At 38.1% G+C, this 19,950-nt stretch overlaps 1 protein-coding gene across 3 annotated transcripts in view; it reads right to left on the reverse strand.

The window, feature by feature from the left end:
* Positions 1 to 9,024: 9,024 nt before the first annotated feature.
* Positions 9,025 to 19,950, reverse strand: part of asxl2 (ASXL transcriptional regulator 2) — a 128,171-nt gene continuing 117,245 nt past the window's right edge. For all 3 annotated transcript variants that reach the window (XM_088908623.1, XM_088908631.1, XM_088908639.1), the window contains one exon: positions 9,025 to 19,401. In XM_088908623.1, the coding sequence (XP_088764749.1) occupies positions 17,053 to 19,401 (2,349 nt within the window). In that variant the 3' untranslated portion in view covers positions 9,025 to 17,052. The remainder of the gene's footprint in view (positions 19,402 to 19,950) is intronic.

Raw genomic sequence — 19,950 nt, forward strand, 5'->3', positions numbered from 1 at the left:
CCCTCCCGAACTTTAGTTAAATAAACTCCATTAAAATTATGTATGTTTTACAGTCTGGTAAACATTAAATAACACAGCATCCAGGATCATTTATTTACTACTGAAAAGTGTCATACAGTACTTGTTTTGTAACTGATACTTAACTGATACTAACAGTAACAATTAACTATATACATTTAAACGAATTTAAAACTCAACTCAAGGGTCTTTATAGTGCCTTGTAAACGTATTTTCCTTCTTTCAGCAGCATCCTGTTTTGTTGAATTACAAATGATGTAGAAACATTTTTATGAAGTGAATGTTTTTAATCAAAACCTAGATGCTTATCAAAACCAAAGACCTTTGTGGGTGAAAGAAGTTAAATGTTATCAAAAACTGCACAGAAAAATAAAAAATCAAGGACATGCAGAATAGGTTAACTGGTGTCTCTAAGTTTCCCTTGTGTCCTTGTCTGTGTTTGCTCTGCAGTGGACTGACATTCAATCCAGGCAGGAGTCCTGCCCTTTGAACCTGCAGTAACTGTTAGGAGTGTGGGTCCATTGCTTTCTGATAGTGAACAGGCAGATACGTTAGATATTGATAACAATAACACATTTTAGTTATCAGCTTTTTGAAGATAGGTTAGAACATAGAACTCAAAGCATCAGAAATGACCTGAAGCTCTAAAGTGGACAAATCATGATTTCAAATTAGGAATATAAAAAAAAACAAATGTGATTCCTTTTTAAAAAGTCCTTTCTTTGCATGCATGACGTATAGACAAAAGGTTGTACAAATAAATTAACTTTTGAGTTCTCTTTCTGGTATAGCCCCATATTTCGATGAGGTTTTCAGAATGAGGCTGTTTATAAATCATTAATGTTGAAAAGATTTCATTAGTTTTTGTTCCCCTGAAAAATTGTGTCTTTAGTTATGCTAATCTGATACTGTTGATACTTTAATTTGTTTAGAAAATCCTCTATCTGTCAGCTGTCACTTTAAAATCCTTTTTTATATAGACTATACGACCTTGCTTGTCAACTTAAATTTAAAATAAACAATAAGAATTTGTATAATCAGAAACAGATGCAGTCCAATCTGCACACAGTGTAACATGATTTTATTTTCTCAGTTCTAATAGTTTTATTTCAAGAGCTTAACAATGTGGTTTAGACAGTGTCAAAGAGTCACAGCTGCTGTGACCTGCAAGTTGGCCTGTTACCTCGACACTGTTCATCACACATTTAGAAAATATGTTAGTGTGAGGATTTAAAATAAAGGCAAATGAAGTGACCGTGTGCTTCATATTTGTGTAGCATGGCTGGATTTCTACAACTTTTTATTAATCAAATACATAATGCTATGTTAAAAGAACAGAGCCCAGTCCATTTTGAGCCTGCTCTTTGGGACTGTAGCAGTTTTTCTGTTTTCTCATAAAGAGTAGTGTAATCTGCCACCATCAGTTAAGATATTGACAATAATATGTAGTATTTTGCGGCAAAAAAAAAATCTGATGATCAAAAACAGGAAATAACAAGGTTATAAAAGGCATGCTGGGAGACCAAGGGAGATCAAGGTCTGCCCACGGGAACATTAGTGTATTGTTTCAGTGTACAGTACCCTTTTAACCTAAATAAAACTGCATCTTTTTTGGGTATTTCAATCTAAACACAAAGAGTTTAAAGACTGATGCGTGAAAGCTTCCATATATTGCACAGACTTTGTCAAATACTGTACCTTAAATGTTTTTTTTTCCATTTTCTTTACAATCACAACTACAAAGGAAAAAAATGCTGTCAATACCAAAACTACAAAGGTTGTGCTTTAAGGGAAAATTTGCTTCATATACAGATATACAGCAAGTTAGCTCAAATTGCAGCTACTACTAAGAAGGGCAGATACTGTTAGAAAAAAAACAAGAAAACCACACCAAAAAGGCAAATAAATCTTTTTTTCAAAAGGAGAAACATTTTAATTGTTTCTCATTAACAAACATTCTACTAAGAAACACAAAAAGCAATCATTCATTTTATTGAAGAATTTACGGAGTGTTTTAATCACAACAAAATTTGGCTTAACGCACTTGGCTGAGGGCTGACCTCCTGGCCAGAGGACGAGGAGGCTGGGACCCCCATGCAGAGGTGGAGATGGGGTGGAGGTAGAGGTTTATAATCACAAGAGCACACAACATAAAGGACACTTCTCTTTCTGGAAACAAACGTCCTGAAAAGGAAAGACCACATTAAAATATCTGTTGTCTAAAGTTAGCTATTTCCTTTATAAAGTCAGGTTGGTGAAAAAGCAAAAAATACAGTTGTTGCACATACCCCTGGTGGCTAAACTATTAGAGCTATTAGTGACACATACTGTATGTTTATTTACCATCAATGCTAAAATATTCCCCATGTTCTTTTCAATTACTGCACATGCTTCTGTTGCATACAGTACAGTAAGAATTCAGTACAAATTCTGCTTTTATCATTCCTAAAATGAAACATTTTTAAAATTGGGAGTTTTTTCTATGGTTGTCTTTTGTTAAAAAAAGAACCCTCCTGATGATTCTTCAAGCACAGTATTTCGTACTATAAAAATATAACATTCCCTTACATACACAATGTTTTTCAAACAGGTATATACAGTATCTTCTATCTTGAAGCTTAAATTTCAAGGCCTGTAATATTGGTAACCAAAATACATCTTTCTGTAGGCTTGCTGTCAGAAGGTGATCTCAACTAGATAACATTTCAAAAGGGAATAACAAAGATGCTATCATGACCATTTTATTGAGAGTGCAATCATTCAGTCCTTTCAGTCTCCAAGCTGTAATCACACTGAGTAGTTTATAGGATTTTTCTGTGTAGGTTCATCAGATTTATGTGACCTCTAATTCCAAATCCCAGCTCCCACTGGAGGTTCATAAAGCATATCAGCATACAAACACCCGCAATGCTATCAGCTGTACATTGTTAATGAAAGAGGGGACTGGTACACAACATACCTGATTTTAATGATACTCGCTACAGAGGCATAGATAGATCATCTCACATTGTGATTAAAACCCATTATTAAAAATCATGACCTCAGGTCTTATCTTCCCATCTCTTAATATGCCAGATGGTTATGCTTTTGTGACTCCAGAGATTTAAGCTGGATGTTTGTATGTGGTCATGCATATTTAAAAAGGAAATACGCAATATATTACAAATCCACAAATGAACAATGCGGCCATGCCAGTAGCTAAGATATTTATCTCCTGTCTTAGTTCACCAAAACAAGCTGGATACTGAATAAATTTGATTTGCGTATTGGTGTAGCTTCAACTTGCTATTGCAAAATAATTTGTACTACAGAAATATAAACTCTGCTGTATAAGATTAAAGAAGGTGACCAAGGTCATTTCTGGTCTTGGATGGCTATCATTAATTGACAGATCTAAGAGGAGACTATGAGGGAGCTTGGAGTACTGTATATGAAAAGCACCTAAAGCTACTGTACACGAGTACTTAAGAACACAGAATGAAGGAAAATAAGAATATTTGCAAATGAGAGGAGGTCATTTGGTCATTTTACGTGTTAGGTTTTTAGCAGCTAATTCATCATATAATCTCATCTCTCCCATATCTTAAAACAAGAAATGGAATTAATCTTTACAATCTCCCCTTGTTTGCATGGGTTTCTCTGGGTGCTCCAGATTCTTAATACATACAGTACTGGTACAGTAGGTTGTCTTCTGGGAAAATTGCCCCTGGAGTGGGTGAGTGGTGTTTGAGTCTGTGTGTGCCCTGAGATGAATTGGCGTCCCATCTGCCTTACTCCTTTTGCTTCTCAGGAAAGACTCTGGCTCTCCCTTCACCCTGAATTAGATAAGGCGGTTAAAATGGCTAGAAAATGGATGGATGGCTGAGTGGGAATTGGACAGCTTACTCGGTTACTTGGGGAGCAAATACTGTATGATTTTTTATACAGATTCACAGAGACCTGACAAGGATCCAGACCATAAAGGACAGGAACTGACAAAATGGTAACTACTGTAGCACTACAATAATTTACTGTTTGTTAAGGATCTGGCATTGAGTCAGTAAACAAAATACTAAAACAGTTTGTGGCCTACAGATTGTGATACAATGCCGGTTATCTCATTAATGTACTCAGCATACTGTACAGTATGTACTTTCACGCACATATACTGTCCTGTCAATATATTTGTTGAGGTAATGAATAACATTTCATATCTTTACTGGGTGCAGATTATTATTATTATTACCTTATTCTGTTTAGATGTCCATATATAACAGAGTATAAAATAAGTAGTGGCACGTGGTTTGCCACGCAATGTTCCGGAAATGAAAAAGAGTCCACAGGCTCACAAATCTTGGGAACTGCTGTGGAAAAGCAAAGAAATTTAGAACACATGCAACCCAGATATCCAGCAAGCTCTGAGACAACACTGACCCATTTGTTTTGTTGGGTCAATACAGTTTGGCTCATTAGCCTAATTTTGATCAACCAAGTGGGTTGGAAACCTGACTTGCTAAGCAACAGAAACCCCTGGGACTTTCTGGGCACTTGTGAGCTTGCAGTGTGGTCATTTATTCACATGTTGATAACTTATGCTTATAAATGTACTCCGCCCAGATGTGCTTAAGTACACAATAATTACAATAAAACCAAATTGAACAATAGCTGCCAAATCCACATTGGGGGAGGTACAGTACCTGACAATTCCAAAGAAAGAAAATTACAAGTTGAGCGAATTGTAAACTCCGTGACAAGACACTGAGTAAAATAATTCACCTCATTTCTGTATTTCAGGTTTCCATCCAATGTCCTGGGGTAGTGAACATACATGCTGTGCCATTCTGCAGCTTGTTTAACTCAACCCCTAGCCATGAATGTTGCTACTAATTTATAAATGTCTTCCAATTCCATTACACAGAGAGAAATGAATCATTTGTGTCTGATGTGACTTAAAAGGCAAGTCATAGAAGCAATTTTTGTAAAAGTACGGATTACACAAGAGGGATTACTTTTCCATTGGGGCTCTTTTGCAATGACTTGTAAAAAGGTCTCAAAAATCCGTAAAAAGTCAAAGTTTCAAAGGGCACCTTTTGATACTGAAAACATAATTTAAAATGGTTTGAAAATTGTTTTGCTCGTTATGTTTTCTTGTTTTGCTTGAAAGATTCTGGATCACTCGTTAGATGCTCACCATCCTATCCTAATCCTGTCAGAGTGGCTGCTCTTCAGAACACAACTTGTCACTGTGCCTACAGTCAAGATGCAGAAGGTGTCAATTTTTTTTTCTAGCTAGCAATGTGGCAATCAGGCTTCGAGACATATCTGTTCACAAAGTCTTCTTATGTCCTCCCAGTGCATGACAGGAAATGGTTTTCATCATTACCTTACCTACTATGACTTTGTCTGTGCTGACATAACATATTAGTAAAAGCAACACATTTGTCCAAGGCTTCCACACTCGCACTGAGTCATTGTGTCAGTTGAGTAGCTCCCTGGGCACTTTATTTTTTTGTCTATTAACTCAATGTATCCTTTGCTTTTTAAAATGACACATAAGGTGTCAGTGAGTTCTGTTCTCCTGGCTTATTAAATAGTCATGGCAACGTCTAACATGAGAGAACACAGCAGATTTTTCTGTCAAGCTTTTGACTTGGAAGTAGGGATTTTGAAAAGGCTGAAAAGCGTCTTAAGAAAGAGCCCTATACAGAAAGAAAATACACTCATGAAATAATAGATTATAGAAATTAATTGCCAAGGCACACACTCACTTCATTTAACTTCATAATATATACTTCTGTGCCATTAGTTCTTACTTACCTGAGCTCTACGGGAAGAACATCCTTCACTTTTAGACTTTGACAAAACATGCCTTGAAAGGAGAGGACTACATACAGTTATTGTGACATGATTTTTTTATTGGTTTATTTTAACTACAAACTTTCAGTATCCGGGTTTTGTTAGTAAATATGAAAAAAACAAAGGAACTAGTCCTGCCCAGAAGTCACACTATGTTGTAAAAATTTGGTGCCTATAGAGCATTGTGGACTGTGATGTTTGATCCTTCGCAAGTTGAGAACAGTAGGCTGCCTCTTTGTGATGGCCTTAAGGCCTTACGTCTTCTGGTTCTTACACTTCTTGGAAGTTGTAAATGAGAATTAGTTAAAAAACTGAAAATGTTAAAATTTATTCGACACATTTCACAGTTTTCAATTAACACTTTTCCTGGAAAAACCTATTGCCTTTTTAGGTAAATAAGGTTAGTTATGGTGCTCTTACCATCCTTGGAGATTTAATTGAGATTTTTACATTGAGAGATATCCACCCATCCATTTACTGTATATCGACTTTATCCAAAACAGACCCATGGGGAAGCTGGAGCCTATGCTGCCAAGCACATACAGTATACTGTACATTTGAAGGAACAACATCTCTTTGTCTGATATGTTCAAGGAAGGCCCCATTGATCCTATTATATTTTCATAATATTTTCAGACTCAAACCTGATATTCACTAGAAGCAGCCCTGATACACCAAAGCAACAAGATTATTTCAATACAGCTACCTAGCAGTGTAATGAGAATGGCTGAGATCATACTAGTGTGACTCAATGCATGTGGAAAGAAATCTATTTCTTTTCTTCTTTATATATACAATATAAACTTATATATACTGTATATAGTATATTTACTTGTAGGGTTTCGTAGGGGTCACATTCATCTGCTTCTTGAAGGAAGCCAATGTATTGGTTTCCCACATGACTGGGTAGCTTGTGTCATATTCCCACAACACTTTCGGTAAAGGAGTGCCATCTTTTCTTGGTTTTAAAAACCCTTCACATAGTTTCCACTTGTATAAGACCCCCTCACGGTCCTCTCTGTTCAGGACTTAAAAGGTTTGCTTCCTTCGGCTTGTCAAATCAGGATACAAAACCTCTACCTGGAATATACAGTATCAGGTTGCTCTTCTCTGGACTGCTTCCAGAGCAGCAATGTTTTCTATAACCCAACGTACACAATATTCTGAGTGAGATCTTACTGGGATATTATGCAAATTTTAATTTAATTTAAATTCTATGATTTATACAACATATCTTAGCAGTTTGTTTGCCTTTTTAACTGCGTTCTAACATCTCTTTTCATAATTAGACTCTTCAAGCTCAGCATTTCCCATTTTACAGTATATTCACAGTCTACATGATGCATACTATAGCTTGCACCTGTCTACTTTTAATGTCATCTGCCAGTTGTTTGCCCAGTCATTAATTTTATGTAAATTGTTGTTCTGTTTGCTAATCCACCTAATCATCTGCAAACTTGATTAGTTTACCAGGAATTCCAGAGTCACTGATATAAATTAAGAAAAGCAATGCTCCTAGTATAGATCCCTGTGGTACTCCACTAATTTGAGCATTCACCCCTTATCTCTACTGTCAAATTTCTATTTAATAGTCAGTTATCAATCCAAAGACTTGTGTTTTCTTGAATTCTACTGCAACTTTATGAAAAGCCCTCTGAACATAAAAATATATATATATACAGTAACATGCCTTATGTGTACCCTTTAATGCCTTTGTTTCTTCAAAAAAACTCTAATAAGTAGGTTAGGCAAGACCTACTTTTTCTAAAGCCATGCTGACTATTTCCTAGGATATTATTTCCACAGGGGTGATCCTCTAATTCTAATTTTTAGAATTGTTTCCATTACTTTACATGTAATACCCGCATGTCTATTGGGGAATCCTGACCCAGGCTCAAACCTGTGATCAAAAAGCTCAAAATGTGTTTGACCATGAGCCTTTGCCAGTTCAGGCACTTGTGCTTACTGCGATGCAAAGCAAAAGTGCTGTAATTTGATTAATGATGTTTTCTCTGAACACCGCTGGAGTTGCCGGTCAATGAAATACATGGCTCTGTGGGGTCCAGGGTCCTGACTGGGTGAGTGAATGGCCTCATGGCATGGATCCAAAAGCACATCCTTCTGCTCAACGGGTTCACTACATTATATTGATCAGTGATGTACTGAGCTTCACAAAGTATTAAACAATGGCAGGACAATAATAACCCTCATCAAATCGAGAGATACTTATGCCCACCTTGATGAACTGAACACCAGACATTTCCGCTCCATAGAGAGGTATGCTAGCTCTCCAGGGGGATGGTACTATGAAGTACCCTCTGATTGAAACATGAGCTACTGTAAAATATTCTTTCACTCTGACCTATGCATTTGATAATGCAATCGAATGGATACTGTAATTTAAAAAAGGTTGAGAACCATTGAGTTAGCTATGTGTCCGGCTTGTCCCTGCAGCAGAGACACAGAGTGAGCTACGGTAGTTTCCCTTGATAGCCAGCCACGCACCTATCTCTCGGTGCTGGTTATCATGGAAATGCGTGCCAACAGAAAATCTGCATCACCTGCAAGCAGTTTTGATCTATGCTTGCGTTAGGTTGAGCAGTGTACCGGATCACTCCTTGGCTTGTTACCCTTCAGTGTTTACTCGGCCTTGATTCTGCGTGTGATTACGGCAAAGTCTTTTTGGGGGATTTGCCCTTGGTGGTTTGTATTGTAACACCCTGGCTACGACTCCTGCTACGTTCCCAGGCCATGCCCCTGGACCGTTTACCCATTTCATGCCGTTTCCCCAGCATGCTGCAACACAGCGCCATCTGTGTGCACACCACCGGCTTGGCCACAAACCCGATCGGCATTCCTGTCCGGTCACTGCCTGCTGTCTTGCCAGCTCGCAGCCTGCGCTCGTCACCCAGTTTGCGCCCTTTCCGCTCAGCCCGGTCTCTGTGTTTACTCACTGCGGCTCATCTTCCCCCTGATATCGCGCTCTTGTGCTTGCACTTCCTCTGCTACTGGTCAGGTGTGTCGTCCAGCAAGAGGGTTTATACAACATCAACATACTGCTGCTTACCCCCCCCCCGTGAGTAGCAGGATTTGACAGTATGTGTTTAAAACATAAGTTATATGTGACAATACTCTTTCAAAAATTATAGGAAAGAACACTTACACAAAAAGTTGAAACCTCTTTGTTTATTATTTTAAAACTTTTTATGATAAAATACACTTTTTTTACAGGTGCTGATTATTATTGTACATTCTTTTTTGTATTCCGTTTTAAACAGGTAGCTTAAACAGAAAAAAAAATATACAAGACACAAACAGGAATTGGAATAAAACTGCTAACATGACTAAGAAGAACATAGCACACACACACAAACATTCATAGTTTTTCACCATCACCCTTTAACAGTTATATACTGTATACTGTTACTTACACTTAATCTAAATGGCAACCCCAACAGTCTTTCCTACTCACACCTTTCTACAAAAAGGAATGCTCTACTTCAGGCCTAATAACACTTCGCTCCTAGTACAACATGGAATTAATAACACAACAAATCCCTTATGGGAAATGGTACATATAACATTCTTTTCAAACTAATTCATGTCTCCGGTAGGTCTGAGAAACAATTCTTTCGAAGTATGGAATGCTGTACACACCCCAAGAAAATGCAAATTGGTAGAATTTATACTAAAATGCTTGGTGAATCAATAGAAACACATTTTGAAGAGAATTTTATTTTAAATGTCTAGTGGTATAGAGTAGACCAATGGAGTGGAGACCCATATCTTTCTCTGAAGGAAAGTTGAAGGACCCTGAAATCAAGGAACAAAGCAGTTTTCTTACACATGCTACTCCAGTTTACATAGAAACCTAAGGCACAGCTTAAATACATACTGTATACATATATATCATCGGGGGAAAGACGATGTGAAGGCCGACAGGACAGGACAAAAAAGTAAAAGAATACAATTTCTCACTTAAATATTTCCCAGGTAAATGTTTAAGCTAACTGGGCTTCAAAAGTCTGTTTTCAAATCTTGATAACACACTGCACAATAAATCTACAAAGAAATATGTGCGTTTTAAAGATGAACACGCAGATACAATTTCACACATGAAAGAGTAATTTAAATATGAAATAAAGCATAATGTACTGCTGTTTTCATTGCTACAATCTCCCAGAGGGGAAACTTTTATCAGCCTTCGAAAAACTGAGCCTTTAGATATTGCTTTCTTCTAAACTGAAACCAGGGAAGATGCATTGTTTACCAAAATAGATTACTGCCAGGTTCATTTGCTGTATGTTGCTTTCTATTCATAAAGTAAATATTAGAAGGAAAAACAAATGTTGAAGCTCCCATCCTGTATTTTGTAAGGTTTGACATTTTTAATGTCAATATAAAAATTAAAAAGCACTGAAAACATAAATACAGAACATTGTGGTTTAGCTGGGATCATTTGAAGGCTGTAGGATTTCACCCACTAGAACACCCTGATACTGGAGGGACAAAAAACTTTTGATTGTCATTCCAGCTGGACTCCTGATTACTGAATTGAATCAAGTATTTGCTTAATTAATCACACTTAATGTGATCTTTATACACTGATTGAAAATGTCTGCAAAACGTGACATATACTGTAGGAAATTTCTGGGACCCTGGTTGAAGCCCACTGCTGTAAAATGTCTTTCAAATTAATCTTGCATTTTCATTCACAGAATGACCTTGGGATTCTTATCTGCACTTGCCAGACACATATTAATGAGAAACAATGTATGGTTAGGGAATTATGGCTTCAGAAGGAGTGTATTATAAAAATACTTAAATGGGGAGGAAGAATCTCAGAGAAATTTCATTTCCTAAAGCACTAAGGCAAAAACACAAAGTTTTGTGTTCAGAATAATTTCCTTTAATATTTCATCTTGAACTACACACATGCAAAAACATATGGTAACATAGCAACCTACTGTACAGTAGCTCTATTTCCCAAACAAAATTTACGCAAATAAAATACAAACATAGGAAATCTATTTATATATGTATAATTTATAGATCTTTTTTCTTAAAAAAACGTTTATTTAAAATATCTATTTCTGTTATATTCATGAAAAAATATCAATGCTCATTTTTAAAAGTATCCCACACTCTCTGGTTCAACAGTCCCTTATAAAAAGAAAAACTTCTTAAAGACTACCTTATCTTTCTCAAAAACAAGGAACCATCAGTGTTCTGTGTACAGGCGGTAGATGAAAGAACGAAGCAACAGTATAAATCCTGTTCATGTACAATTCTTATGTAATTTTTAAAACCTGTTTTTTTGAAGATCATGTTTTTATCAAGCCAGCTCCTACATGTGTACATAGATACTGAGACATCAGAAACAGTGCTGCATGACGGATAAACTAATTCAGACTTAATCTGTTCTCTAAACAGTCTGCTCAACAGACTACTTAAGAAAGTGCAATATGTTCAGTTTTATTCTCCTTTATTTGTCTCATATACTGTATGCTTAGAAAGTGATAAGCAATAAAGAGCGCACATCACCACCATATTTTATCAGTACACACACTGATCTGAAAGTATCGGTCTTAAAATATGAACTAGCCAGGGCACAATCCAACAATACTCCTGTGTACTTGAAGTGTGAACCTTATTTTTTCAATTCAAAACAGCATGTTTTTCACACTCAGGTCACGACCATGAAGCCTATAGCCACACGCAGCCAGTCTCCCCCAACCTGTCCACCTTCGAGCGCCCTGTTCTTTCAACACGGGAGGTTCAGTGTCAATGGAAGGCGGATTGTCCCCTTATTCTTGGCGGCACTCAGTGAATTCTGCACCACAACCAGCTGGGGAATCCAGTGCCATGAACAGTTCTAAAAAAATCACGAAAGGGTTTCTGGGAAATTGCCTCTTTAGTCTGTTATCACTGCTGAAAGGGAAAATCGTGTCTTAACTTGTATCGGATGGGGGCTTATTAGTCTTCAAGCTGGAAGCAGTACCCGAGAAATAATGAAATGGCAATGCCTCGCTTTCAAGGGCTACAACAGCACATATCAAAGATACATCTTATTATCCCACATCTTGTCATTATTAAAATCTATTATACCTAATTGCATGCTTGGTAATTATAAGGTAAGTTGTACCCCTTTCCCGTAGCACACTTTAAGAGCCCAGATAAGGGGATGAGAACAAGTAATCTAGAGCAAGATCGAAATATGTTGCTTGTTAAACTTTCTAAATGGATTCCCTGCTTTAAACTATTATTCTTCTCAAATGAAACATCACAGAATGTTAACCTCCACATGGAGTAAAGTCACCATTTGGGATGTGTGCCAGAGTGGGGTGCAGACACTTTTGGATAATTGGCTTAATGTTTATTGCTGCAAACTGAGTGGCCTTCTCTCATTTGTAACCTTGCCTACTGGGAGGCCTGTGTTATTACTAACATGCTCCGTGCATGTAAGAATGTTCTTACTGGTTTCATGTCAGATTAAATATTCAGATGACGTTTTAAGTGTTAATTCAGAGTTCACATGATTATACTTGTATTGCTTTTTTATGGCTTTGCTGTTCCTTTGCTACCTGATCAATAGATGATTTTTTGTGTCCTCCACTTATATTATTACAATAATAATATACTTATGGTCATAGGTGCTGTAAATTGATATAAAATTGGAAGAGAAATGAAACACAGGAAAATACCAAGCGAAATCCACACTCTAACTTCATTAAGGATGGATGAAAAGGATGAATACAAATACAAAGACTAATACAATTACATCTTCCCAACTTCGCAGAACTCCAAACCATTGACTGGGACAAATGAAATGAAGCTGCAATAAAGAAACGTTTCCAGTAAGATTATTTTGTTGAAATTTTCCTCACATCACATAAAGACGTCTACTGTAAAGATGATTTCATAATGAATGCTTACATGTAGTTGGACCTCGGAAAGGGATAAGGGACACAAAGCTTATTGAAAGCAACAGCTTCCACAGCTCATGTGGTATTTATGCAAATAATATCCCAGCCTGCTTAGATACAAAAATGCTGGACAGGCCTGCTTATTGATAAATATGGCTGCAAGAGGAGATGTTTTAGTGATTTTGAAAGAGAGATGATTGTTGGGGCATATTTGGCAGGTGCATCAGTAATCAAGTCAGCTCAATTTGCTTGGTTCAGTGGTGTTTAAGGTAATGTTAGTATGGAACTCTGAGGAAAACACTGTCAATTTATTATAATATGTATTTGAAGTGCAGGCACAACAGACAATCAACTCCAGATCAGTGTATTGCAAATTTCAACTTGGGGAGCAACAGGCAGTTAGATTAAATATGGTCTGCTGAGAGCTTCAGAATGCAGGATACCATAGTCAGGTTGTATTGTACAAACTTCTCGTTATATCTGCAACACATATTTGCAAATTTAGTGGTGCAAAGAGCTGAGTCAAAATACTATTGAGCAGTGGAGAAATGTCATATGTTCAGATGAACCATTTTTAACCATGTTCTAAACAAAATGTCAACCTAAAGACTTCTACAGCCCTGACTGCTTGATTCCAACAGTGAAAAGTTCAAGAGGTTCTGTAATCTTGTGGGGTCCAATTTCCGGTATAGTTTGGGTGTACTCATTTTGTCAGAATGTAAGATCAATACTAATCATTACTTAATGGTACTGAGTGATCATTTTCATTCTGTGTCGGGAGGGGTGTCTTTTAGGAAGACAATGTCCCCATTCACAGAGCGTGTGTGGTCACCCAGTGTTTTTGATGAGCATGTCCTTTGTGTTATCCATAACTCATAGCTGTCTCATTCATAAGGTCTGTACCCAACTGAGCGGTTTTTGGAAATTCCAGAAAAAGTCTAAGACTTTTCTGCCTCTATCAACCATGAGTTAGTTGACTGAGTTTCCCAAGGAAAAGTGGTGCCACATCTCTCCTGCACAATTCAAAATTCTAGTAGATGACATACAGGCATTCTGGCTGCAAATGGTGGCCCATGTTTAGTGACTTTACATTGGTGTTTCCATTTTTGTCCAATATTTGTACTGTAGGTCTAACACACCCATCTCTTTATTCTCTAGTTGAATATTCTACATTACCTCATAAATATTAGATATATTGGTCTTCAGGGGACTTACAGGCAGCAAGAAGCTACAGATAAAAGTAGTAGACTTTTTCCATCAGTTTGAAGAGATCGGAATAGTTTTACTCACTTAACAGGAAAGTGTTAAGGCAGCACGTAAAAGGAAGACCTTCCAATAGTGCCTGCTTACCACAGGATATTTTTTGGGACGTGATGATGTATGATGGATTCATCTGATTCTTTGTGGATAATGTTTGTATGACTAAATGCACCTGTGTAAGTGGGAACGAGAGGAAAACATAATGACAATGTATTTACCAAGAACAAAATTCATGCAGGCTGCTTCACTTGGTGATCATAATCCACTGTCTCCTAATAATGCCTAATCACCCTACAGAGAATGCTATGTACTGTAGATTATTTTAGAAGAGATAGTGGTAAGGGATGGATAGTTTTTTGTTTTAATCCAGAAGGATTAAATTACCAGGAACCCTAAAAGAACCCAGATTTAGAAGTGATTGGCTGCTGTTTAGCTTTTTTAACATATATGGTTGCTAGTAACTTATCACCCACACTACTTCTTTCAATTACAGTGTTTTGTCAAAAAACACAATAGAACAATTTACAGATTTTGTATTCTTATTTTGTTTAAATTGAATAATTAAAGAACTAGTCTCAGTACAGACCTGCACTTAAAAATATCTGGTAATGTGGTATTCCTGCTCTGCTCTGATTGTATTTTGGATAATAAGTACAGAATATGCTGACATTTGGAACAGGTGGATTAAAATTAAAATAAAAAATTAAATCAGAAAGAACATGCATAAATTAATACAATGTTAATATTTAAAAGTATGCTTGCACTGCAAGAAAAGTTCAAAAGGGCAGGACAACCATTACATGCAGATTTAAAGCACAAATTGGATGAAAAAACGTCTTCCTACTTCTAAAAGGTGTCTTCTCTTGCCCTGCATGCCTCACAAAGGCAGTCTTGCTCCAAACGGACCAACATCTTTAAAGGCTGTTTATACAAGGTGATTAGGGGCTGTGGCACACTTATGACTTAACATATTGCTGCACACATAAATTAATATCCCTGTTTACAAAGCATAGCATAAAAGAAACTGACCAGAATCTTCTACTGGCACCTGTGACATAAATATAAATGTTCTTATTTCAGAGAGCCCAATTTGTTTTTTTCAATAAAATGTAGAAATCCGGACAAATAGTTTTATGCTGTATAAAAGGTGGCTGCTCAAGCTACTGCCTAGAGCTCTAGAATGGGTTCTGCTTGGATCTCTGTCTTTACTAGTATAGACTGTCTCTTAGCTAGTTCAAGGCCACTGTGGACCCTGCAGATTGAAACCAGAGGTTATCTCTGCTCCTTTAGGTGTCTTTTGTTTTAAAACCGTAAAAAAAGAAAACAAGATTGCTTGAGTAATAGTTCACCTTTCAGGCTTTGCTAGTTACATGGACATACTGTATATAAAAGCCTTACATGTTTTTTGTTACGTAGTCAGAACACAACGGTCAAGGAATACACAAAGGTCTTGATGCAATCCTGCTAAAGACTATATTCAACAGGTGTAGGACCACTAAGATATTACAAAATTAGCAGAATTAACTCCTGCACGGTTGCTACACGAAACAAAAGACTGGAAAGAAACAGGACAGCCATTACTCTAGACTAGTAAATACCCTGTATGTTATTAAAATTCTAACAAACTGTTTATACATTGTACTTTTATATTAAAATATATATAATTAAAATATATTACTTTATGTTTTTCCTTTAACTGCTCAAACATTAAAAACATGATCAGGACACCAATTTCCATACAGACACTTTGGTATAACACCCGAGATAATTATACAAAAAAAAGTACTCATTAACATACTGACAATCAATTTAATAAAAAATAATATTAATATTACTTGAGATATATTGACCAATGGCATGCAAACCCTGCAGTACTGTCCATCATCTCTGAATATAAAATCAACATGCTTTATTATTGGCAACTGTGTGTCTCTTACATAAAATTATTGCATGGCGATGCTAAGTTGTGTGTTACTCTAGATATTTCGCCATCATTGAAAAGTGTTAAATGCCGTTAAGAATTCAGAGTATTGATTACTCTTACAGTGTATCGAAGACATAAAAGATAGAGGTACTTAGGACCTGAAGTAGAAGCTTAAAGAAAACAGAGGTTAGAAAAAATTGCTCTAAACAAAAAAGAAATACCAGTGTTTAAAAAGCCTAGTACAAAAATTGCTATCACTCGAATTTTGAGTGCTTCAAATGCATTTTAAAGGAACCTACTGGAAATACTCATTCTGAATTGTTTTCAGTTCTTCATAACTGTTGATTTTAACAAAAGTCTAGCACAGCTGGCTTTCTTGAGATCACTTTAAGAGTTCAGAGTTAAATGGGAGCAATCTAAACAATCTAAAAGTACAGAAATGGCCTCTGGTAGAGAAAAGGTAGAAGGATCATCCTGAAAGAACACATTGATCTCTCTTTTCTTTACTAGAAAATGTGCTGCCTAAAGACAGACAGCAGTGCTTGATCTCTCAGCATGAATGTATTATGAGAGAGGACACATTTATTTTACCACTTGATCTGCAGCTGGTGCTACCTTTGGGTGTACCAAACAGCCAAATATTTAGCAATAATGTAAAGTAATTATCCCTTCCTTCATCACCGCACAACACCTCACCCATAGACATTAATCCTTAGGATGAAGGCTGGCAGAACTCCCAAAATTGTTAAACATAAAAATCATACTGGACATTAATTACCAAAAGAAGAATCCATATCTGGCAGGATTTTAAGAAAGGTTATAAACAAAAAATGGATCTGTCAATCATAGAAGTCCAATGACTTGCTAAAAAAATACTTTTTTCTTTTCAGTTTTTAATAAAATATTGTGCAATAAATGACGTGTTCCTCTAAGTGCAAAATTTGTCACAATTCACAAACACAAGTGACTCAAGTCTAGTACAAGGTGCTGATTCGTTCTTTTTTTAACATTACGTGTTTATGCTTCACCACTTCTTTTTTCTTCCTATTCATTTTGATAGAAATAAGTGAATGCAAATCAAAATTTTCCTTATCGCACCACTAGGCAGGAGACGCAAAGTTTGGAAGGGCCAATGCAGTCATCGTGACAGAATGCCCCACAACCTTTGCACATGATCATGGCTTTCAGGCGACAGTAACATTTGGATGGAGAGTCGTCCATACTGGAGCTTTCTGCGAATGCCTGCACTGGAGCAGCTTCCCCATGATTAGCATGATCTAATGGATGGTTAGCGGGAATTGTGGTGACAGTCACTGAAAAGGACATAACACCCCCACTACTGCTGGACACTGGACTATAACCTGGAGAACTGCCAGAACCTGCTGAGCTGTGGTTGAGTGCATGAGATGTAGACATATTTATTGTGCCACCATAAATATGTCCAACCACAGGGCCATGACTCTCATAATTTTTATGCTGGTGATGATGAGCAGCCTGCCGGTGATGGCGGTCCATTCCTGTATGGTTTGGCATTTGATATGGCTCTGAGTTACCATGGGGGTTATTGCCAACTTCAGGATATACTTTATGTGACTGGACAACCCGGTTAATTTCTTTGGCTGTAGCCGCAGCATCTTTGCAGTCTGTTAGGACTGAATCTTCTTCTCTGTCTGGTACCTGTCCAAGCGAAGGAGACTCCAGCTTTATCTTATGACTGTGATTGTGGTCAAGTAATGCACTAGACTTTGTATGACTTGGGCTCGTTGCAGTGTAGGAGCCATCACCCAGACCCTGATGCTCTTTCTTGATTCCTGTGAGATCAGGTTGCCCTTTTACGTAGTCATTTGGACTTTTGAATGGCTTTTCCCCTTCATCAGGAGTAATCTCCCCATCTATAAATTCTTTCTTCAGGTTGGCCAAATTGGCATTTATGGACAGGTGAGCACGTTTGTAGCTCTCAGATCCTCTCCCATAGGTTGAGATGTTAAGAAGGTAATGTCCCGACATAGCAGGCTTGGACATCCTCTTCCGACCCATGAAACCCATGGCAAAACTCTGGCTACGTGAGCACTCAGCTGGATAACCAAAGTGACAGATCTCATGCTGCAAAAGCTGTGACCCAGTAATAAATTGTTGAGTCTGTGCTCTTTGCATAAGGGTCTGCAAAATCTGTTCTTGGGTGGCCTTGTTCAGCATTTCCCGATGATGTTGGGCGAGTTCCATGCCACCTGTCCTTGTTGAAATAAGCTGGTTGGGCAGCAATTGCCTTGCTTTTTCGAAGGCATCTGTTCCAAGTCTGGAATGATCATCACTGCTTACCACAGTATCAGTCTCTGTGGTGACATGAGATATTTTCCCTTTATCACCCGAGGGCAGAATGATTGGCTTGACGTCTATTTTTGTGTGTGGTTTTGGGAGGATCTGCTCAAGTGGGACTTCTTTTCCTTGAAGTAGCTGTGTAACCAGGGGGTTATTAGCTGGAATTGAAGAACTGGTCTTAGTTACATGCCCTCCACCTACTGGACTCTCTGATGCTTTTTGACTCAATGTACCAGAAACACTGCTCAAAGCAGGACCTGTAACTGAGATGCATGAGAGTGGAGCTGTGGTAACTGAAGCTGGAACTTGTGTGCCCAAGGACACATTTGAATTTGATGCCTGATGCAGCATTTGAGACCCCGTTTTTTCCATAGTTGAAAGAGCACTTGGCTCTTCAAGAGATCCTTTCCAATGTTTGTTGCCCTCTGTGTTTTTGCCAACGGTGGCTGGTGGTTTTTGTTCCACTGTCTGGACCACATCTAATGGAAAGGGAACAGACTTTGATTGTTCTTTTCCCGTGGTTTCATTACAACTTGAGATCTGGGACTGCTGTGTTGATGGATTTGATAGGGATGCTGGATTTGAACAGTTCCCTGGGGTGGAAAGCCTCACTGAAGGTGTGGCGGCCTGTGCAGTGTTTGCAGATAATGAACTGAGGGTTGAAGTAGTACTGCTGGCTCCGGCCTGTGATGTGGTAGTTTGCTGTAATTGTGCTCTAGAATCACCGACGGGACCGGGAGAGGTCTTGATCTTGGCGTCTGGACAGGAAGGTAGAATCCCTCCCGCAGTTCCCCTTCCTCCAGCTCCTCCCAGTTCTGCTCGGGGAGTGAGCGCCTCTCTGACTGCAGTCCCAGTGTGGCTGGCTCCCCCCTGTGCCCCGCCCCCTCCCCCAGGCCCCGGGCCTGGCACCGCACCCCCCGAGGAAGATCCTGCGGCGGCTGCTGCAGCAGCCGCTGCTGCTGCTGCCCGCTGGGCCCTGGCCAGCTGGGCCTTCGCCTTGATGTCTGCCAAGGTGCGCGCCCCTGTGCGCCCAGTACTGGGAAGGGAGGCTGTGAATGGGGCCCTGGGAGAGACCTGACCCGTGACGGTTGCAGCTGTTAATATCCGTGACACCGGAATCTGCACAGAACACAAAAGAAGACCAAATTACAGTCCCATTCGCAGTCAAGAAGCAGTATTTCCTTGAGAGGACGTTTCCCCCAAAAATGTATTTCAAAACCAGATCTGACATGAAACAGCATTTATGCATGAACTGTATAAACAAAATAAAATGTACAGAGAAAATAGTTCTTTCCGTTTCTGAATAATTCTGAAAATATATACAAATACCTGCATTAAGACGAACACCTGATTTGTATTGAAGCATTCAGAATATCTTCTCTCACTTAAATTCTCTCACTTAAATAGCAGAAATTCCACATGTGAAAATAAAATTTTCCTTGTAAATATATCTAAGCTATATTTGTGCACGTTTTTTGTCTTCATGGACAACTTTAAAGGGCTCTGTAGTTTAAGCCTTACACATGAGACTTACACAAGAGTGAAGGCAAATATAAGGAAATACTGTACATAAATCCCAAATTAGAAGTATAATATTCTGAATTCTGAAAGAAAATGTTCTTCTGCTGTATGTGTTCAATCTGACCATAATTCAAACAGAAGATGGAG

Source organism: Atractosteus spatula, chromosome 2, assembly GCF_055471065.1.
Source record: "Atractosteus spatula isolate fAtrSpa1 chromosome 2, fAtrSpa1.hap1, whole genome shotgun sequence".
Taxonomy (NCBI): domain Eukaryota; kingdom Metazoa; phylum Chordata; class Actinopteri; order Semionotiformes; family Lepisosteidae; genus Atractosteus; species Atractosteus spatula.